At 41.1% G+C, this 23,364-nt stretch overlaps 1 protein-coding gene across 7 annotated transcripts in view; it reads left to right on the forward strand.

Annotated features, from left to right (window-relative positions):
- The window catches only part of FYCO1 (FYVE and coiled-coil domain autophagy adaptor 1), a 43,854-nt gene that overhangs the window by 11,434 nt on the left and 9,056 nt on the right, over positions 1-23,364 (forward strand). For 3 of the 7 annotated variants that reach the window (XM_071561312.1, XM_071561313.1, XM_071561314.1), the window contains exons 4-15: positions 715-840; positions 4,401-4,507; positions 5,390-5,533; positions 6,266-6,359; positions 6,772-9,399; positions 10,278-10,370; positions 11,403-11,521; positions 12,416-12,583; positions 13,040-13,189; positions 14,601-14,806; positions 15,137-15,281; positions 22,573-22,656. In XM_071561312.1, coding sequence (XP_071417413.1) covers positions 715-840; positions 4,401-4,507; positions 5,390-5,533; positions 6,266-6,359; positions 6,772-9,399; positions 10,278-10,370; positions 11,403-11,521; positions 12,416-12,583; positions 13,040-13,189; positions 14,601-14,806; positions 15,137-15,281; positions 22,573-22,656 — 4,064 coding nt within the window. The remainder of the gene's footprint in view (positions 1-714; positions 841-4,400; positions 4,508-5,389; positions 5,534-6,265; positions 6,360-6,771; positions 9,400-10,277; positions 10,371-11,402; positions 11,522-12,415; positions 12,584-13,039; positions 13,190-14,600; positions 14,807-15,136; positions 15,282-22,572; positions 22,657-23,364) is intronic. The other 4 variants (XM_071561315.1, XM_071561316.1, XM_071561317.1 and 1 more) reach the window with 3 other exon arrangements.

Here is a 23,364-nt window from a genome sequence, read left to right on the forward strand (position 1 = left end):
GGTAATGAGATCTTGACAACATTTTGATGCAAAATAAGTACTAGTGAGCTGTTCATTGTGTAAATATAGTAGTGTGAGTAATTTACAGAATTTTTTGCAATTTCACTTTAGAAATTCTTGTCTTTATTGTACAGAAGGCTTAATGCAAAAGGCTGATTTTTAAAATGGAATGCTGCTTTCTTTTTCCATCCTCAGAATTTAAGTAAAACAGGATATTGCTGGGCAAAGTGACATTCAGTTTGCATAGTCTTGTGTCCACACATACTGTAATCGTGTCACTGATTGCAACAAAGACATGCTAATCTGGTTTTAATCTAGACAAGGGAGTTTTAATTGGGTTGCAGAAGCTTCCTCAGAAGCTGAAGAATCCTTTGGGATTTGAGTGGCCCAAGCTGCAACTGGCTGTTAGTTCATTGTTCTTGAACAGCTGCTGAATCTGCTGTAAATCTTTGTTTTGGCACTTTTGAAAGGATTGTCTGAATTTTAAAGAGACTCAGGACATTATGATCTGTTACTGTCTGTAAAGTGGCCTTTGTAACTGCTGGGTTGCATCAGTACAATGCAATGTCTCTCTGCTTTGTGAATACATTGGCTAAAGCTGAGAGTAGACATGAAAGCACATGTGGCTGGGAGAAGAACAGAATTACAAATAGCTATATATAAAAATATTTATATTTAGGTTTTGCTCATTGTGTTTTGTTTTCCTTGTTTAAGTTTGACCAAAAAGAAAAGAGCACATTGCTGGGGAACAGAAAAGACTACTGGGATTATTTCTGCGACTGTCTGGCAAAAATCAAAGGAGCTAATGATGGAATCCGCTTTGTCAAGTCTATTACAGAAGTGAGTATATCAGCTAAGCATCATAATATGTGGTTTATGCTTTGGTATCTTTTCAGAGAGCAGTAGAAACAAACAGACAAACAAATACACTGCTTTTAACATAGCAAAAAATATTGGGTAATTCTTTTTAATTCTCATGTAAAGAATAAAAATGCAATGTTACCTATTTTACTAGGGCACTAGATTATACAGGATTAGATAGTCTGACTCCTGTTTCAAAGGCCACTTACACAAGTGAATGGATCTGTTTATCTCTGCTTGTGCCCTGCCTTTTCATAACCTTACTGCTATTTTGTCTAAAAAGAAATGTAAAATGAAGTCAAGGGTAGAGCCTGCCATTTTTAATACACCTTACAGCAGGACTTGGCTCTAAGAGTAAGAGAAATGGTTTAGCATATTTGACATTTCTTAAGACTTTTTCAGCCGGTCCTATAATTAAGGAGGAGCAGCAATTTCATCTTCTATCTCAGCTTTGTTCCTCTATGTGAAATGACTCTGGATCGTGTTCATTATTACCTTGTTTAAGGTATTATTACCTTGTTTCTGTTATATATAGTAATAAAAGCTTAATCTTGTAAAAGCCATGTTATAGCTTCAGCTCCATGAGTGGGTGAAATAAATGCTGTGAGAAGCTTTCTGTGTTGATCCTGTCTGAGTCCTTAGAACCATTTAAAGATTTTCCTTGTGGGTAGAAGGGGAGGTGGTGTGATGGTGGTGGTGGCTCAGTGCAATTATCTGTCAGCAGGGATAACTTGTATTGGCAAGTTACTGTTTACAGCAGATTTCCCTGCTATTCTCTTAGCGATTCCTCCACAGCAACTCTAGATAATGTTGGTTTGATCCATCTGAAAGAGAGCCATGACACTGTACTAGAGGCAGGCTCTGAGTTCCCTACTTTACTTTCTTCTCCCTGCAACTTCAACAGTACTGAATTTTGCTGATCCAAGGTGAGCAGTCCAAGGAAGGGCTCCAGTTTGTTTTGCCACTGGGCAGGAAAAGAGTGGAGTGACACAGAAATTTGGTTTGAATTTCCCATTACTTCCAGGAAGACTGGTGAAACAAGGACAGTAACTGTTACTGCAAGGAAGATCCTCTGACTGTAGGTAGATAGTGGTCCCTAAATTCCAGAAGCAGTAGCTGATTTGATTACTCTGCAGAGGTGATTGTGCTTTAGTCTTCAACAATCTGTTGCCTGTGGCAACTGCTCTGCTTTTTCGTCCTTCAGTACCTCTGGCTGCTTGATTGTTAGCACAGTATCAGAAGTTATTGTTTGTAAGTAGGGTATTTTCTATTTCAAATGATGTGCAGCAATAGAAATTAGCTTCTGGAATACGTCTTATAACTTCATTAACTTATGGGTTAGGAATATGAACACTTAAAAAAGAATCATTCAACCATTTCAGATGACTGAGCTGGCAAAATTGAGTCCAGAAATGAAATGACACAAAAATATGTTTATTATTTCCCTTCATTACAGGCAGAAATCAGCAGCCAGTCTTTGAAACTGGCTGAATAGAACATAAAGGTTTCCAAATGTCATTTATTTTCTCAAACAATACTTTGACTTTCAAAGGGTGAAGTGAACAAGAGGAAAGAGTAATGGCAGTTAATTTTAAGAATGGTTAAACATTTAGCAGCATAATGCCCCCTCTGCTTTGCCTGCAGTGCTTCTAAAATTGGGGTGCATTATATGCTAGAGGGGTGGAGCAAGGAAGTGAATAGGAATACCCTGGAAACTGCTACCTGTTATTGCAGAAGGCCTTATTCTTGATGGCAGTTGGTGAGCAGTGAGTTCTCATCGTTCCTCTTTGCCTTTCAAAAGGTTGTTACACTAAATACACATCCCTTCCAATCTTTACAGCTATACATTGCACCTTAGTTACAGTGTTTGCTGCCAACATGGAAGCGCTGCCAATGCCAGACACTGCCTGCCTCCCTCAGTTCCGTCAGGGCTCAGCAGGAGGTGGCATGGTTTTTGCTTCCTATTCAAATAGTCTTTGGCTACTTGTAGCTGCATGTATTTAATTTTTTCCTCTACTCCTCATCATATACATTTGTTCTGGTATCATCATGCTTAAAAAAGGCATTGCAATTTAAAGTGATAAATCAATGGGAGTAAGGATAGGATTCATTCTGTGGCTTCCAGTGGGGTTTTTTTGGCAGTTCTTAAGATATTCACTAAATATGCCTAGTTAGGAAAAACACTTGTAAGCTTCTGTGCACAGGGTGGGGATAGCATCTCTGAAGAAATTTCAGACATCTCCAGGGTGAATGAGGGTGAAAACCAGTTGGTAAATTAAATTTGCTCTTTCTGGGGTACTTAGTGTTTGAAGACTGTGGTATTTTGCACTTTGTATCCTATAGAATTCAAAATAAAATGCAGTAAAAAGTGTTGCTTTCTTTGCTCCACATTTCATTCATGTTCCATTTATAAGGAACGTTTTTGTATGTAGTGGATTACTGAGCTAAATGAGGAACCTGTGTCTTACTTCAGAGCATAAGCCCAGTAACAGCCAAAACAAGGAAACTGAGAATTTACGGTATTGCTCTCACATCATCACAGTGGAATACTGATCAGCCAGAGGCAAAGCTTGTGTGGCCTTTGAGCCTTCTTTTACACTAACTTTTCAAGCTAAGTTTACAGTAACCTGCTAACTTGTGCCTCAGCCCCTCTAATATTTGTCTTGGCTTCTGTTTTAAATCACAATTTATTTGCTTTGTTAGTTGGATGAACAGTGTGGTGAGAAATTTTTTCATCACATTCCTTTTCTATTCCTAAATTTGATTACTGATTTTTATGGAAAGAAAAAATGAAACATTACTCTTCAATGTTTTGCTATTTTGCAGAGCAGAAAATGGTTCAGATGTAAAAGACAAAACAAAATATCAATCTCCTAAGTCAATAGCTTTAACAAAATTCAGTGCTGAGTTTTGTGATCCCCCTTATGTTGATTTAACAGCTGTCTTCACAAAAAGATCCATTAATTTCAGTGATGCAGCTGCTCTTGGTCTGAAGTAAGAATTAGGTTTTAATCAACTTAATGGCTTAAGAAAGGCTTTTTGCATTGTCTGGGGTTACTGTGTCCATGGGGATGTGTATTTGTATATGTGCACATCTTTGTTCTATGACTAGATCGGTCCTAAAGCTCTTCCAGCTGTGGCCATACTCATCTTAAGTAATTTAAGCAGTCACTTCTGGCTTCACTGGACACATTGAGGTTTTGCCTTATATTGGGAATTGTCCTTAGCAGAGTCTGTACTCAGGTACTCAGTGTTTTAGATAATTCATTGGTCTTGTGATGCCTTTTATATTATTATAAAGCAGACAGTTGCCAGCTGTAGAAACACATTCATCATTGAAAAAAGATTCTACCCAATGACAGACTTGGAAAAAGGTGTCTCTCTAAGCAGTTCTGACTGCTTTTCTTGTCCACTTTTTCCTTTACAGTGGCTTATTGTGGGGGTTTTTTTGTGTTGCTATGTAGAGTGTTCTGGCTGTGTTTCTACATGTTTATGAATGATATTTAGAATTTTCTTTTCTTGTGATTTCTCCCTTCCAGCTACGAACATCTCTTGGAAAAGGAAGAGCATTTCTTCGTTACTCCCTGGTTCACCAAAGACTAGCAGACACCTTGCAGCAGTGTTTTATGAACACCAAGGTGACCAGGTGAATAGCAAAGTACCTTGTTAACCAGTGGGTGTTTGCTCAGTGTGATCAAGCAACATCACGTAGTAGCTACTGAAAGAAGTTGAAACCCTTCCAAGTGGTTGGCTTAGAGAGCTGGTCACAGGATATGAAGGATAATAGACCTTTGGCCTGGGTCACTGGTTCATACCTATCTTGGGCTTGTAAAGATTGAAAGTTATTAGTTTGCAGCTAAATGTGCATGGTGTGGGTGGTGCTGGTGTTTCTGGTATGTAGGTTTCAAAGGTGATGTTTTTATAAGTATACAAGATCCTGGGTTTGATCAGCTGTACATCATGAGGGAGGATTAATTTGGATGTGTTGCACAAAGCCCCAGAAGGCATTTGCATATACCTGTGGATTGTCATACAGAAGAACAACTTGCCCCTGGCCAAGAAACACCAAAAATAGTTTGTAGTTGTTTGTAGGGATGCTGCTAGGGCTTTTAGAAAAACCCAGCTATTTTCACAGTGTATTTAACTCTGGATGCTGCTTTCTGTCCCTTGTTTTCAATGTATTAAGGGAGTGCTTTAGGTATTTACTGTGTGATTTGCCAGTGTATGGCAAATATTTCATATTGTCAGTGGTTTGCCCAAGAACTAGAGGAAAAAAATATTTTATGCAAGGGCTTGTCTAAAGATATTTATGTGGAATTAATTAAACTTGTTTAATTTAATTTACAACAAAGGAATGGCACGTAGTTTGGTGGGTCTAGTTGTTTTCAGTTTGTGTTTGGGATAGTGTATCAATTTTTCTGGGGTGGTGTAAATAATGATGTTGTTGAGGGTTTTTTGCAGGAGAAACTGCTGCTTCTCTTTTGCTTATGAATGAGTAATACTTCTTTTTTGTTTGTTTGTTTTCAAGTGACTGGTACTATGCAAGAAGTCCATTTCTGAATTCCAAAATGAGTTCTGACATTGTGGGTCAACTCTATGAGCTCACTGATGTTCAGTTTGACTTGGCATCAAGAGGGTATGATTTAGATGCTGCTTGGCCAGCATTTGCCAGGTAAGATAGAACTACTTTGTCATTTTGTATTAACAGGGCCATAAACCACCTGCCTGCTAAATAATCTGTAAAAGGTTCTGCTTTTGACAGTAGGAATACTTGTGTTAGAGCAGGTATCTGCTTTTTCCATGTAATTAGTCTATGAACAAATGGGCCTGTTTTTCCCTCAGTGTGTGTACCAGTGACCAGAGTTGATGCTCTGCAATGCAGTACTTCCAGCAACTGCAGTTTAGGCCCAAATCTGAAGATACTCTCATCTGTGCAGGCACGAGAAGAAATGTTCTTAGCTTATTCTGTTTTAAGAGCTGAGACATATAGTGGCTGGACAGGCAAGCAGTGTGCTTCACTTGCAGCAGTGGTGATCCCACCATATAAATGGGGAATAACAAAACTGCTAGGACTGGTCCAGATCCATTTGTATCAGTGGGGGTTTTCTAGGGCCACTTGCTGCCACCACTTGGTTGAGCTGCAACCACACAGCAATACAGTTCCTTAGACCAAGACTGCATTGCTTGTTGTGGATGTGGGAAACCATGGCTACCAACTCCATAATCTTTTATAGGTGCTTTTGATATTCCTGACTTCAATGGTTGTTGGCTGAGGCAGCAGGAGCAGTTATGCCTTTTTGTATGCAGTAGTTACCAGTGGATAAATCTTACATATATGAGTAGAAGGACATGTAAATATGTGCTTGGACTTACCTTATGCATTGTTTCTCGGTGTGATCAACAGAAGGACACTGACCTCGCTTGGATCTTCAGCATATTTATGGAAGCCCCCAAGTCGCAGTTCCAGCATGAGCAGTTTAGTGAGCAACTATTTGCAGGTAAGCAAATTGCAACTAAACATTTGTGTGGCATGGTGGATCTTTAGTTGGCATGGTAGAGCTCTAGCAGAGAACTTGATAGTTCATGGTTAGGACTCTTATAATGCTAAACTACAAAAAAGCATTCTTAATTAAAAGTAAAGGGAACTATTTGGTAGCTGAATCAACTGAACATGCAAATCTTGTAGAAGAAAAAAATATATTCAGAAGACTGCCTGCAGATAGGTGTGTTTTCATTTCTCATTGGAGAAAACAAGCCCCTTTTCTTATCAGTTGATATCTTGTAGTGCTATGAACACAGTGCAGTGTCACTGTATGTTAGGAATTTGAACTTACTCTCATTTCAGCACACCATTTAAATACATGTTTAATTTTACTTAAACTTTCTGGTTTTCCCCTTCTGTTCCTTTAGGCCCAAGAGTTTCCCTCCAGCCCTGATGTAAATAGCTCACTAAATGCTGAACACCTTGAGGGCTATGAGGAGATGCGTTTAGAACTTGACCAGGCTGAGCTGAGGCAGAGGGAACTTCAAGATCGTATTCGCCAGCTAGAAATGGAAAACCAGGAGCTCCAGGCGGCTGTCAGCCTTCAAAAAGAACAAGTACAAGTAGAAAAGGAAAAAAGCAATAACTACAGTGAGGAGAACTCTCGGCTGACAAAGATAATCACAGAGTTACAGAAGCAGTGTGAGGTTTCACACTCCACTCAGAGCACTGTCCATGACCTGCAGAAGTGCCTACAGTCACTGGAATTAAATGCAGTGGAGCAGCAGAAGGAGTATTCGACGAAAGTGGAGCAGCTGTTGTCCAGCAAGGATGACTGTGCCTCAAAATTGCAGGTTTCAAATCAAGAGCTGGAGGCCTCGAGGGCTTTGGTTGCTATGAATAGTCTTTGCATCGATGAGCTCAAAGCCAAGCTGAGTTCCGCAGAACAGAAGAACCTCAATCTTCTTGCAAAAGTTGATGCTGCATTGGACGAAAAGGGACAGCAAGCCACAGCCCAGTGTGACTCTGCCCTACAAATACGGGCTCTGTTAGAGAAGCTTCAGGAGATGGAAAAGGAAAGGGCAGATATGCAAAGACTCAATGATGAACATGCATCTCAGCTGAAAGCAGCAAAGGAGGAGCTGCAGCGGAAAGAACAGGCACAGAAAGAACTGGAATCCAGATACAATCGCCTTACTGCTGACTCCAAAGAAGAGAGTGAAAAGCTGACTGGGAGCCTGAAAACCATGACAAAGGAAAAGGATGCACTTCAGAAGGCTCTGACTCTGAAAGGAGAGGAGATGGCTGAGCTCCAGACCCAGGTAATGGGGTCGCTGGCTCAGGTGGGGTCACTGGAGAAAAGTCTTGAGGAAGCCAGGAAAGAAAAGGAGAAACTTGAGGAGGAATATGGTAGGAGGGAAGGAGCACTGAAGCAGGAAGCCCAGTCACAAGCAGAGCAACTTGAACTACAGGAGGGTCGCTTAACAAAGGTGAGTCAGACTGTGTGTAGCCTTGAGGAGCAAAACCGGAAACTCATGTCTGAGAAGGAGCATCTCGGGCAGAAAGTCAAGGAGCTGGAGGAGCAGATGGAGCAGCAAAACTCCGCAATGAGTGAATTGGATGAGGAGAGCAGGAAGCTGAAAGCAGAGAATGTGAATTTGCAGCAGTCCAAGAACAAGATGGAAGGGAAGCTGAATAATCTGGAAGCTTCTAAAGCTTCCCTGGAAGCTGAGGTAGCCAGGCTGAGAGCCTCTGAGAAACAACTTCAGAGTGAGATAGATGATGCTCTGGTGTCAGTTGATGAAAAAGAGAGGAAGCTCCGGGGTGAGAACAAACAGCTGGATGAAGATTTGCAGAATGCCAGGAGGCAAAGCCAAATTCTGGAGGAGAAGTTAGAGGCTCTGCACTCAGAATATGAAGAACTAAGGCAAAGAGAAGAGACCACCAAGGAGTCTTATGCCTCACTTGAAGCTCAGCTAAAGAGTGCCAGACAGCATAGTTTACAAATGGAAAAAAGCTTGGGCACCTTGAAGGAAAGCAAAGAGTGTCTCCAGTCACAGCTCACAGAGAAGGAACTAGAACTGCAAGGCATGGAGAGCCGGTGTGAGCAGCTGAGAGCAGAAGCTGAAAGACACAGAAAGAAAGCAGAGACTCTTGAGGCAGAAAAGCTCAGTGTTGAAAAGACATACCTTCATCAGACAAAGCTTATAGAATCCCTCACATCAGAAAAAGAATCAGTGGAAAAACAGCAACTACAGCAGGCAGCTTCCCTGGAGGAGGCAAAAGAGCTGGCCTTCAGACTGACCATGAGTGAAGAGCAGCTGGAGGTCAGCCGAGGTGAAGTGTCCAGGCTGCAAGCAGAAGTCCTCGACCTGCGAGTCAAGCTTCAGCAAACCACTGATGAGAGAGAGAGGATGAGAGGTGAGCTGGCAGTCACTGCGACTGTCTTGAGTGAGCAGAAGGTGCTTGTCCAGCAGCTGAAAGAGCAGAGTGAGTCTCTCAACAGAAACCATGTGCAAGAACTGGTACAATGTAAAGAAAGGGAAGGAGTGCTGAAAAAAGAGCAGGAGACAACAGCCCATCAGAAAGCTGAGTTGGAAAATAATTTGCTGAACCTGAAGGAAGAGCTATCCAAGGTTAAGCAGTACTTGGAAAATGCTAGAATGGAAAACGAAGAAAACAAAGATCTCCTCCACAGGACTAACACAGATATGGCTGAACTTGGTATTCAGATTTGTGCCTTGACCTCTGAGAAGATGGATGCAGAAGAGCAGTTAGCCCAGGCCACACAAAGGCTCAAAGATCTGGAAGAACAGGCAGCAGAGCAACAGAAGAAGCTGAAGCTTGACATTTCTAATCTCAAAGAGGAGAACAAGAGCCTGCAAGAGAAATTAGAGGAGGCTCAAATATGTGCCGCAGCTGTCCCAGGTCTGCAACTGCAGCTGGAGACAGTAAAGAAACAGGCACAGAGTTTCCAAGAGACCAGCCAAGAAGAACTGTCTGCAATAAAATTTCAAATGAGCACAGAGATTCTAAATTATCAGACAAAATTCAAGGTAAATTAATGCAATTATTGTAGCTGAGGGAGCTGCTTTACCATCTGCTGCAGCAATTACTGCATGAAATCCTAAGGTTTGTGTGGGTCAGGCTCTGAGACTAACACACAACTAGCCTTAGCCTGGGAATCTGAAAATGTCGCTGCACGCATGACCTAGGCCTGTCTGAGATAAAATAACTCTTCCCAGTTTTGTGGACATGTAGTGTGGCCATCCAAGCACAGTGGAGAAGCCATCCAGTACTTGAGAGGGTGATGATTTCTTATGTTGGCACTGAAGGTGATGGCATCTGCTGTAACTATTCCCCTCTGGTCACACCTGTGATCGTTTTCATTTTCGGTAGGAGCATTGCAAGACCTGTTTCACACACATGGCTTCTCCTTAGAATTGATTCTGATGAAAGCAAACTTAGACTGAGACTAGATGTTTTTGAAGTTAATTCCCTCCTGTATTTTTGCTTTCAGCTGCTCAAGGTAGCAGCTGAGAAGATCAAAGTTTTGCTTCCAGAAAAACGTGGGTCAGCCCTGTATATGTGAAACAGCACACCTAAGGGCTGAAGATTTTATTTTGTTTGTTGTGCCATTCTGAGATAATGTCTAAGACTGGTGCTTGATCAGAGGCTTATGCCTGCATAAGTTTGACCTTTTTGTTCAAAATTGTAATAGCCTATGGAAAGCAGCAGTAAAACACAACTAGTGTGCTACCACAGAGGGAGTTTCCTTGATGCCAAGAGCTGTGTGTTTTTTGCTGTCTTTCATGAGCCTGACAGTGGTGCTGCATTTATCACACACATGGCAGTAAGAGCACTCGTGATTCACAGGTGGGAATTTTGTAGATGAAGGGGTGTCCACTAACTCCTGGCTCAATCTCTCTGCTAGGCTGTCAGTGAGGAGTGTGGGAAAGTAAGAGAGGAGCTTGAGGAGCAGAAGCGACAACAGCATGCTGCGGAGGAAGAGATTACGGAGTTACAAGTAGGTGCTTGATCTGATTTAAAACTAGAGGTGTTTGTGTCAGCAGGCATTAGTGTTACAGCTGAGAAGGCAAGCAGCATTTCTGATGATTGGCTGTGAGTCTGAGAATGCCCTTGAATAAATACAAGGTGCCGCAGACAAACTACTTGGCAGCTGACAACTAGGCACCAAAGCAGAGAAAAAGCACAACTTCACTTAGGATTTGTTCTACTTTGGAAGCCAGTCAGGTTTTATGTAAGACCTGGTTGTGTCTTCTCTTCTTAAATGGGGGTGCAGGTTTAAAATGTGTCTTTCTTAGGCTCTGCATGCCCACTGTACACAGCCACATGTGTCAGTTCTTCTGTTTGCAGGTTGCAAAGGGTGCTGAATCACAGAATTAGTCTGGCTGAGAAATAACTCAGCTAGAAAAAATCAGAATTTTTGCAATGAGTTTATCAAACAGTTGAGTTAGCATGGTCATACTGAGCTGTAGGGAATCCAGAGACCAGAAAGTTAATGGTTCTGAACATGGCCCTACCTGCTAGAGAAATACATATACTTTTAGATGCACTTGGATATATTTCCTGAGGACTCCAAGTTTGGCATACTAATCTGGAGAGCCTAGCTGTGAAAGAAGTTGGGTTTTCTTGTCCATTGTCCTTCATACTCCATATGGCTTTAATAAACATTATCCTCCTGATTGATTTGCTATTGTAATATTTAGATGGTGAAAAAGCTTTCAGGGTGCATTCTTTTGCCATTATCTTTGAGAGATTTTCCTTGATAAGGAAGCAAAAGTTCAACTGACATGGACTAACAAGAATTACAGGTTTAACACTCTCTTACTTTGGAGTTTATCCCTTATTCAGTGTGACAGAAGTAATCAGTCACTAGTACACAACTAATTACTGCCTGCTTATACAATAATATCTTAATTGGTCGTTTGGCTGTAACTGATTCTGCTGAAACATTGTTAGCTGTCCTGGTAATTGTCCTATGCATGGTAAAGTGTTGTTTTTATGTGTAAGGAAAAACAGTGATTTGTTTCACTAGGCTGCAAACACGAGTTTGTCCAGAAAGCTGGATGAAGCAAGAGAGCAGCTGTCTGAATCAGAATCTGCTCGGCTGCAGAAGGAAGAGGAGGTGACATCTCTTAGAGAACTCTTGGAAAGGTCAGAATTTGGGTTCTTTACATAAGCCGTTAATTATAAGCCCAGCAAAGGAACAATAACCAAAGCATAATGAAAATTGCTGTGGTTTATGAAGTACCCTGTGCTGCGGGGCTTATACAAGGCAAATAGTGCATGGGCACTAATGGGGACCATCAAATTGGCACTTCAGATGAGAAATACATAAATTACACAGGTTTAGATTTTATTAATTGTTGGCTGATTACATGAATTTATTGTATGTCTTCCCTTATGAAATTGAAAGACATTTTTATAACCTCCTTTTACCATATAGGTTAAGCACCTATTAAACAATATTGAGGGGCTTTTTTTGTAAGGAATGGAAAATTTAAGTTTTTAAACTGGTTTTTCTCTCCTCTCCATGAAGTGTCAGGGGATCAGTAAGAATTATTTGAATGAGGCCACATCCTGCTTTTCTTTGTCAAGTTTCTTATCAGCTTTAATTATCTAACTTAGGCTGTATTTTCAATCTGTAATGTGGGCCTGTGTGGTGGACATGATCTGGCAGTCATATCTTTATGAGGTGTGGGCTCACACAGAGTCTAATAAGTTAACCAAAGCCTATGTATTTTTACATTTTTATGCTGATAGCATCTGATTTATTCCCAGTGTGATAGCCATCATAAGCTTTATTATAAACAGAGCATCCAAGAAATTGCTGGTCGCTGACTGTGTTCACAAGGTAGTGGATCTGTGTGCATTTTCAGTGATGCAGAAAACTGGATAGATTCTGTCTACCTCTAGAAAATATGCACACTGGGAACCATTTCACTGAAACTACCTGTTTATCAGGGTGGAGGATCCCTTTCTTCCCTGGGGAAGATTTGAATGCATAAAAGCTAAAAACTATTCTTAATTGCCTTTGTATTTGATCAGGATCCAAAAAGAAGCTGATGAAGCAAAAGAGAAGATCCTGGATTACACTGAGAAGCTCAGCAAGGTGGCAGCAGACAAAGATAGCAGTGACCAGAAGTTATTTGCTGAACTGGATGACCTGACAAGAACAAAACACTTCCTTGAAGAGCGTTTGATAGAACTTATCAGGTTGGCATCAAAATAAACAGCAAGCAGAAGTTAAAGTCCTAACTTAGGATCTTGAGGGATACTGCCTAGGTGGTCCTGTCTTGTGTTCCTGAATTGAAGATACAAGTAATGGCCAAATTCATCAGCAGTTGAAATTTTGCATTTCCATAATACAGGAAAATGTTATGGAAAATATATGTAAATTATATGGCAAAATAATTACATAATGTAAAATATATGGCAATATTATCTCCTTAACTTGCCATTTGATTTGCAAAAATATTTAGTTGTCTCAATGGCATGTGTTTTTCTTCCTGTCTTTCCAGCAGTTTCAGGAGTTTTTTTAAACTGTATTTTTGAAAGCTCCTCAGAAATTTAGAGAATTTTTACTGTGAAGCTTTCACCAGCATTCCATTTGAGGTTTAACCAGCACTGATACCTTCGGTATTTTTCTTTCTTTTGACTGTGTCTCTGCAGAGATAAGGATGCTTTGTGGCAAAAATCTGATGCTCTGGAGTTCCAGCAGAAGCTCAGTGCAGAGCAGAGGTGGCAGGGGGACACAGAAGTTAATCACTGTCTGGACTGCCAGAGAGTGTTCTCATGGATGGTGCGCCGACACCACTGCAGGTCAGTGTGTTGAACTGCATTGTGCTGTTCATAAGCTAAATTCAGTGTGAAATATGGATGAAATATTTCTTAATGTTAGCAGTTCAATGGTCAAAATCATTGATGCATGATATTGTACAGGCTGAAAGAACACATGAGCTTACAAGGGGGTAGGAGACATTAATGGACAGGTCTCTTGAGATGTATTAAGGCAAAGATCTGGTTGCAACTCTGACTTGGGGTGTCTGGTAGTTTCTCATTTCTGGAAAAAAAGGTAATCAAAACATTACATGGTTGTTTCTTTGAAGGACTGTGCACTTCTTTGTGCATGCTTTAAACAATATACATTAAGGTGGTTTTGCACAGCAGGTTTCTAACCTGCTGTGCAATTATAAAATTTTTACTCACACTAGGTAGACACAGAGATAGTTACCAATTGCAGAGTAATCTTTTTTTAAAAAGTTGATATTAAATTATTTCCCATAGAGTTATCCAATCTAGATTTATTAAAATATATTTCAGTGGATACATTTCAGGGTCCCCGTAGTATATTTGGTTTGGCTGTTTGCTGTTCCTTACCCTCATTACCTGATTCATCATGTAAGGAAAGAAGTGCTGGGACTGTTTCAACTGCATATGAATATAAACAGCATTCCGTGGGGATTAGTGAATAATGAAGTCATTGTAGGTAAATTACTCATTTCTACCAAAATCTGTGAAAGATGTTTGTGTCTTCACTTACTAATGATTTAAATGATTATGACAAAAAAAAACATTAAAACTTCATGAGTAGCAGTCATCCCTGCTGAATCCTTTTCTTCATGAAAATCTTAACATGCTCATTGAAAAGTAGTTGACAGGTTTAAAATACTGAGAGACTTCAGAGTGCAGAGGGCAAGAGGGATGAATGTACATGTCCAATACCTGGGTTTTTTTCCTGTCTGAAGGGGAGAGGGGTGATTATGAAGCAGAGACATACAGATGTGTTCTTACAGTCCTTAAAATTAAGTAGAGTTTTGCTCTACCTTAGTATGAGATTTGGCCTGTGTAATATTATTAAGTGCATTTTCTTCCTATGTACTTAATATAAATATTATTTATTTGCATTGCATGTTTGTATGCATTTTGTTGTTTTATGTCTTTACATTTAAATGTATTTTTATTTCTTTTTTATTATTCTTAGTTTTTCTGTTTTCCCTGTTTATTAAGGTAGCAAAGTGTGAGTGTGAATTTCTGTCCTGTGCTTTTCAAGAAGGCTTGTTTCACTTCAGAAAGGAGCACAGTCTGTATTATGAGTTCTGCCATGGATGTAGTTTTCATGCTTTTGTGGAAAACAAGACCATTATGACAAAGCCTCAGACTCTGTCATGTAGATATGTTCCCATCTGTATGTGGTGCCCTTCTAACACCTTTGGTTTTGAATCATTTCTAGAATGTGTGGTCGCATTTTCTGCTACTACTGCTGCAACAACTACATGGTGACAAAACCTGGTGGAAAAAAGGAGCGTTGCTGCAGGGCTTGCTTTAGTAAGCCTAGAGTCATTGTGGACAGTACAGATGACTCTGGATCCAGTGCCAACCAGGAAGGATCACCAGCTTCATTGGAATCGCCTGTGTCACCGTCTGAGAGGGCTTTTGGTTAGTTTATTGTTTGCATGCTGTGGAGAAATTAAGTAGGGTTCTTTGACAGTCTTCAGGAAATCACATGGTCACCTCCTGGTCGAAGGACCTGCAGGAGGTTATGGAGTGTTTTCAGGGTGAAATTTGGTTGATATTGACAGAAATTTGTATCTATATTGAATGAGTGTCAGTCAGTTCAAGGTTTTTTATTAGTTCTGGCAGTTACTTAATGCTTCTGTAAAGGTAAAGGAATGGCCCAGTCTTCCCCCTTAAGCGTTTTGCTTGTTTGTTTTCCAGACAACCAGCTAATATTGTTTATGTTTCTCTTCATGTCCTTTTATGGCATAGTTGCAAGTGAAGCTTCTAAACCACCAGATGATGCAGCATTTGATATAATCACTGATGAGGAGCTGTGCCAAGTACAGGAATCAGAGTCTCTCCACAATGAAAGTCAGATGGAAAGAGTATCTCTGGATCAAAACATGACAGATCTGTGAGTAAACACTGCCTCACGGTGCATGGAGAGGGGACTCTTTTGGGTTTGCTTTCTTTTTTTTTTTTGCCATTGAGTGAGAGTAGCCAACCTCTGCATAAGAGAGACACCTCTGTTGCCAGGCCACATGTTCATTAGATAAACACAGCCCAGTTTTGACCTATTTGCACAGTCAGCATCAAATGCAGTAAATATGAACAGCTCCATCCTCTCCCTCCACCTGCTTCTCCACAGCATAGGGGAGCAGTCCCAGCTCTGTGCCACCATCAGGCCACCTGTCACCATTAAAGTCAGCACTCAGGCCATGCTGGATTCCTAGTCACGCACACAACTTATAGTAAGAGCTAAGTGATGCTGTCAGACTCACCTTGGTTTAATATCTAACAGGACAAGGAGGGGGGGAAACTTAAGGAAAGATGTGCTCTTCTTATGACAGGCTTCATTGAACTAACTATAAAATAACCTGTAGGATTCCTTTCTACCTTAAAGATGACAGCTCACAGAAAAGAAAAAGAACAATAGCATAGCTAAATCTGGCACAAGTTTGTTCTTTTTTTCTTAACAAAAGGAGAGTGAATGCAGATTTCAGTAATTTTTTTACATCTATTTCTAAATAGAATTAGCATTGAAGAGGATCTCATCTATCTAAATACTTGGTTTTCAAATTACATTGTAGTATTACAGTGTAATGTATATCAAGGTTTATACAAAACAGTGTTTTATTATTGATCAAATATTTAAAATATTTTACAAAGAAAGTAAAAAGAGAAATTTCATCTAAAATATGTACTTGGTTTGCTTCTAAGCAGAAAAATAAGCATGATGAATCCAAATGCTAAACTGAAAGTAGCCACGGAGTAAACAGTCTGTTGCTGAGAAAGCAGACCTAGACTCTTTTGCCCTCAGCAGACCCATTTCCGATAAAAACCAGTGACTTGCAGTTTGGGTAGAAAGCAGACTGTACAGAGATGTTTATTTGGTAAAAAAACCTTTCCAAAATTCTACATTTCTGTTTCTTGGTAAATAACTTGTCTGCATTCTGCCTGTTTTGTATACTGTTGACACTGCCAGTATATTCCTGCTTTTGATTTGCTGGGCAGACATGAATGAACTGAGCTCCACAATACTCTTTGAGTTTAGTATTGCCTTTGTTTTGAAAAGGGACAATTTGTTGTGAGGGATTGTTTACCTGTTTGTTTTATGAAGAAAAAAGTGTAATATGCTACTAATTTGAATTCATGCTGTGTGCAGATGGGATATCACAGGTGAGTTAGCTCTGGAGAAAACAAGGAGAAAATAAGTAAGTGTGGGTCACCATTTGTTACAGTTTGGGATTGATCTAGAGTCATCTTGTCCCACAAAGTATTCAATCTGGAAGGAAGGATTGCCACTAACATTGGAATACTATTCTTGAAGAGTCCCCATGGAACAACCTACTTGCGCCATGTAAACTTTTGCAGGTTGTCCATCTCCCTTGTTCACAGATTATAGGCAGGAGAGCCGGGAAATAGTGTTTTATCCTCTGCTGGTCATGGTTATCAGTTTCATCAGCAGGTGGGAGGGTCCTACTGTGGTCATACTTTGACCTTGAGAGATCCTTTGCAGAGAATGCAAACTACACCTGCCCTTTCCCATGACACCTGTAATGCTTGGAAGGTCTCACTAGCCTGAACACTGGAGAGGAGAATGGCCTTCTTACATTGCAAGTGACTTGAGCACCTCATGCTGATTGTGTGGTTTTGTGTTATGGAAGATTTCTAGAAACATATAGAAGTCAGATGCCGGTGTGGTGCCTGTGGTATGTGTTGAGGGAACAAAAGTAGAGCACAGTGTTGATTGTGACAGCACAGTTTTCTCACTTCTGTCTGTGGTGTACCCAAATCCTGAGTGTCACTTAGCACATGAGCAGATAATGCAGCATGAGATACTTTGGGGGTTTGAGAGTAAATGTGCCAGAACTACTGCAATGAGTACAAACAGAGGTCCTGCTAAACCTCTGTTCTGTCTTTGACAGCAGCCCATGGCAGATGCACTGAAAATTTCCCAGTATGTTTTCTCCCACATTTCAAGGATCTGCAGTTTAGTGGCTTTCTGAGTTTCATTGCTGCAGATTTCTTGGGTGTACTGGACTGACCACCCTGAACTTCATGTAGACCTGTAGTCTTTATCCCTTTTTGAAAGTGTCCAGCTAAATGTGGCCTAAATCCTATGTGGAAACTTTGGGTAGTCTCCTCTGGCATTACAATAATGGGGTTTTTTGCATGAAAATAAATACTTGGAGTAGAATTTTCTTTGATATTGCCCCAGGGAAGACACAAATGGTCCAATATTGTGCTTGCTAGATGCAGGTCCAAGGAATGCATACAGATAAGTAAGTTTTCAGGCCAGACTTCTTTGCTGAGATCTGCTGAAAATAATCCAATCTATTTGGGTTTTGCCAGAGATTTGAACTGATTGGTGCAGCTCTATAAATGAAGGAGATGAGCAGCCAAGAGAGGGAAGAGAAGGGAGGCTCACTGACCGTACCTATTCTAGGTGTGAGTCCTGGCTGGATTAGAAATGTGAGTTTCTGCTCAAAGTAGTGAATTATCTTAAAGGACATTCCTGTTCCTACTTGTTCTCCTTTTGGAGCCCACTGTGCTGTTACTCTATTGTCCACTTGTTCTCTTCACTTAGCCCTGCCACTGTAGTTCTTTCCTTGAAGTGACATGAAACAATTACAACAAAATTACTTCAGAACAGCAAATTTTGAGAGACTGCCTTTATTGATACAGGTCAGTTGAGAATCAATTAAAAGTCACCTTGGTCATGAACTGCACAGGTGTGTGGCAAGGTAAGATAGTTGATGTACCAGCATATAACTCTGGCTGAGCTTGAAGCAGCTCTTTCCTACAGGTTAGGATTAACAGCAGTTGCTTCATTCTTTCAGGTCTGTTATGTGTGTTTGGAGCAACCTGATCGACAGCTTCGTAAGAAGCTAAGTTGTGTAATTGTGGTACATCCTGCTACTTCGAGGCTCTTTTGAAGTGTTGTATTTTTAAACTCTTTTATATCTAAAGCATTCACATTTGCAGATTGTGTTCTAAAACAAAGGTCAGAAAAGTGCACTGTGTTTCCATTTTTACATATCATGGGCATTACATGCCTGCAAAAAACATTGCAGCAGCAGAACCACGATCTTAGATAGAAGAGTTAAAAAAAAAAACCAACAAAACCAAACTTGCCACTACCCTGGTACAGAAGCAAAGAGTTTATTCACACACTGGTGGTTGTAGAAGGAACCTCGCAGCCTGTCTGTGCTCTGGTTGCTTTAGTATGGATTCTTCTTTTTCTTAATGAGTCATAACATTCTTTGTTGACCTAATTGCAACTAACATGGCTGGGCAAGGTGCCAGTGGAGCCAAAAGGGGGAAGTGAATGTGATCTGAAGCATTCACTGCCCTGCACAGAACCAGCCAGGAAGGAGTGGGACAGGAGCACCTCTCTCCATCCTCTTTCTGGCAAAGCCTTCCTTGCTGTGTGTTGGGATAGCAGCTTCACTTGCCACACACATGTGAAAGCACAGCACGTTCCTTCCTGGTTTTATTTGTAAGGATATTTCACTGTGAGAGAAATGAGAGATTGTGTAGCAAGGAAAGGATTGCCTAAGCAGCTGTTTTCTAAGAGGAAAAAAGGACATGGACACAATGGTGTCAGTAAGGGTCAGGTACCACTGAGCTGCAGTGCTCTGGTAGGAAGGACTGAGTGTTAATGGAAAGGAAAGGAACATCCAGAGTTAGTGTGATTATTGCAAGAATGGTTTGAAACAGTTAAAACTGGTATTTCAAAGCTGTAATGCAAAGGACTTTCAGTCTTTGGGCCAGACCCAGCACTGCCTTCATCACAGTCAGCCCACAGCTGCATAAAGCGCTCCTTCTGCTCCTCTCCAGGAATAAGGACACTTGGATCACTTCAGAGGCAGTTCTGTGTGATGGTTTGGCTATTCTTCCTGGCATACTGCCTTATCAATATTAAACACCTCACTAAAAATAGCGTGATTTGGAAAATGCTAAGACACAGATTAATTTGCCCCCTGTCTTGTTGTTTGGTTTGACACATAAGTGTTTTGGTGGCAAAAATAATAGCAACAAGCTGGTCAAAGGCAATAGACATTAGAGTTAACATTGAAGTGTATAAAAGCTACATATAATACAACATGCCGTGGTGCCTAAAGCCCACTGCTGGGCAACAGAATATGCCCAAAGTGCCAGCATTCAAGGGAAGACCCAGTCAGCTGTAGTCAAGTTCAGCAAAACCACGTCTGACAGTATCTTTAGTTTCTCATGGAAAAGTAGTCTGACAAAGACAAGTGCATTTTCTGCTAGGGCAAGGCTGAAAACAACTGAACACATATATGAAGACTTTTGCAAATATGGAAATTCTTACTTCTGTTTTCACTGGGACCAATAATGGAGAAGTTATAATAAAAGTCAGCAGCATCTGTAGTTGCCATGCTACCTTCTTTTTAAAGGCAGCCTGTACAGGGACACATTGAGATTTTTTTAACTCAGCAAATAATTAAATCCTAATGCATCCAGGAGACAGGCAAAATCCTAAATGCTAACAGATAAGAGTTGTAGTAAAGCATCTATGAGAGACACGAGCAAATCTATTTATTTGTGGAAGAGGATTGGCTTGACAAGACCCATAACAACAGTTGGTGGATTTGAATACAGCATCTGTTAGCAGATTTATGCTGATGGGGACTTGAAAGCATACTCAAAAGACAATTACAAAGAGGCTTCTGAAAATAGTATAAGGATTAAGCTTTCAAATACAAAGGTGCTTTAGTGTATGGATTGAGGGCTTCTGGGGAAACCCATACGAGAAACAGAATTCACTTTGCGAAATCCAGCCTTTGGGCTCAGGTTGCAGGCTCTGATTGCCAGAGTGGCTTGGCTTGGGTTGGACCTGTCCTGAATGGCACGGTTTGAATCTCAGTGAGCTTTTGAACTTATGGTTCAGTTCAGCCTCATTTTGGTTTTTAGATGTTAGTCACATCATCAGATGTCAGCACTTTTTCCTTTCTCCTTCTGAAGTGACTTACTGGAAACATGGAGGATTTTCATTAATGCATTACCAACAGCCATCTTTGCAAGTTGTTTACCTGGTAAATTAAATCTTTTGTGGGACAGATTTTTAAAGATTTAGCCCGAAAGTTAAATGTCCTCTCTCCTGAGCTCCAAGAATGCTTTTGTGAGACTAATCCTAGTACAATATACTACTCAGCATAAATTTAGCAGAATTCACCTCTGAATCATTAATATTGGCTGAAAGGCCCCACCTGGTGACAACCACCTGCTTTATCAGTTATTTTCAGATGCAGCACAGGATATGAGAATGATGCAGCAGTGGCTAAGCTATGTGGTAGCCTATGTCCCCTAAACCAGTGTGACTGTCTGCCTTGAGGAAAGGTGAAGTTCCCACAGTGCTGCAGAGGGCCAGCAATTGGCCCTTTCTGCTAACAAGGTCCATCCTTAAAACCAGAAAAAGTTCAGGGTCACTTTTAAAATGTCCTAATCAGGCATTTATGGAGAGCTCCTCTAAGCTACTCTGGCCAGCCCAGTTCACACTGACCTCACTGCAACTGCTGCTTCCTCAGTCACCAGACATGCTCCTTTCTCAGACTATATGGACAGGGATGGCCTTCTCATGGACATCACTACCCTCCCTCCAAATCCATTTGCCCTTATCCGTACATGGAGAACCTTGGGATCAATTCTGTGTAACTTCTAATAAACTCTTTACCAAAGATAACTGCAGTATCAGCAGTATTCAACCCTTTATCATGTGCTCAGGATCAAAAGAAACTCATAGATTCTTCATTTCTGCTTGCTAGCCTACCTGTAATTTGACCTGTTTCCTCCTGTGTTTCATAATCTGTTTCCATACAGTATCTTTTTGATGGTCAAAGAAGCCCTCTCTGGCATGGAAATGATAAAAATAGAGGTGGACTGTGTGAATTCACCTCAGGGAGTGGTCTGCAAGAGCAGCTGTTACTCCTGGATGGGTCGGTCTGAAAACATTTGATTGTACAGTTGTGAAGCCCCCTGTGTGCAGAAACTACACTGGCTGCAGGGAACCTGCAGGCTCTGGGATGGAGCAGCTGCTGTGGAGGTAGAGGCTGGGCATGAAGGGCTATGCAGCAGCTCTGCTGAAAGGTTCCTGGTGGATAGTGGTGTAAACTCATGCCAGAAACAGCCTCTACTATACCTCTCCTATAATTCTGCCTCTGTTTCCCCTTTACAGAACTGTGCAAGGGGAACATTCAAAGGTATCTAAGCTAGTGTTACCCACAGAGGTGACTGTAACCTTGTAATCTACAGACTGTGCAGTATTTGGGATATTTGACCGGCAGCTTGACTGTGTTTGTAGTGTTGATTTTTTGGTTTGTTGGTATGTAGTCATCTGTTTGCTGCCTCCTGCAGGGGAGGGGACTTGAAAGAACCCTGGTAATCCCTACTTGTTTGTTTTTTGTCTTTTGTAAATGAGCACCTAAAAGCTGTCTGCACCTCAGAGCCTTTGCCAAACCTCTTCCCTGTCACAATACTGAAAAAAAATTCTCAAAGGATTTTGCATGTTGTCCCTTGGAGCATGGAAATATCCATTTGTCATGATTGTTTCCCTAGCTTGCTTTCTCTGTATTGCCTCTGGTCTTACAGATAAGAGTGTAACCAATTTTAAAACCAGTTTTAAAGCAGGAGAGTCCTTTTGTGTTGTTTGGGGGTTTTGGAGGTTTTTTTTCATACATGATTTAGCACAGTTAAATCATACAGAGTTTTTTTGAGAAATAGGTGGGATTTCCTATGTACCAATAAACAGGTCACCCACAGCACATGGTGGTGGATCTTCATATCCATCCTTTTTTTTTCCATCAGTTGTCTGTGTAATGCTTTCCCATCCCAGCATGTGTCAGGGTTTGCTCGTAACCCTCCCACCCCTTTCCCACCCATACACACTCCTTTATGCAAGACACTGTCATGCACCCTGTTAAAAAGTGAGCTCTGTATCCCCCATTCTCCATCCCAAATCATGCCTCTTTTCTAGCCCATGTCAAGGGCTGTCTGTGGCATGCTTTCTTCTGATCCTTCACCATCCTCTTTGTTTTTCCTGTTCTTTGTTGGGCTGAGGGGAAAGCTAATAACTGAGTTAGGGTGCTTGGGGTGGTTCTGACCTGCTAGATAACAGCAGGCCCAGGGAGTCATTGGTGCACTTCAGCATAATGCCTTTGATTGTTTCTTTGCATTTTCAGATGTGTTTGCTGGGCTAAGCAGCTGTTAGGGGCTCTGTACAGCCTCCACTCTCCGTTTCAGGTTTCTGGCTTTCACAGAATTCGGTAAGATTCTCACCCTGGATGACTGAAGTTCTCTCCAGAAATCACTGCACTGCTGACAGGCCGATGGCTTTTGGGATTGCACTGCTCAGCCACGTGGAGCCAACACCTCAGACACAGCTACAGCTGTCAGAGCCCAGGTGTCTGAAAACAGAAAATTGCTGAGTGCAGGTTGTTAGCTTCCTTCAGGGCGTAATTCTGTAAAGGACTCGTTACTTCTAACTCCCAAAGCCATTCATGATGTTGGTCACAGCATTTTTAGTATCATTTATAAGAAGCGCTTTCCATGTATAAGAACAGGCATACTGGACAAGACCATTCATGTGAGGGACAGTGACCAATATCAGGTGCCCGAAGAAGAGCATAAGAACAGGGCAAGCATGAAGTTATACTTCTTCAAAACGCTCACCAGCCTGTGACAACCTGTGTCTTCAGGACTTGCTGAATCAGAGCTGTCTCTTCCTCCTGTAGTGTCTTTTCCATGCTTCAGTTCTTCCTGCTTTTCAGCCCCACTTCATTCCATTAAAAAAAAGGTAGAAAATGTCCAGACTGTTTAAATAGATGGAGGGTACATACTCGTAAGCTGGGGATGAGGCAAGCTGAGGAACATCTTAGTGCTGCCATATAAGGTGAATAGGTCATGCAGGAATAAATTCCCCTGTCAGGTGGACAAGAGCTCCAGTTAAATCCTGAGACTGTTTCTTGCATTTT

This window comes from Pithys albifrons, chromosome 7 (genome assembly GCF_047495875.1).
Source record: "Pithys albifrons albifrons isolate INPA30051 chromosome 7, PitAlb_v1, whole genome shotgun sequence".
Classification (NCBI taxonomy): domain Eukaryota; kingdom Metazoa; phylum Chordata; class Aves; order Passeriformes; family Thamnophilidae; genus Pithys; species Pithys albifrons.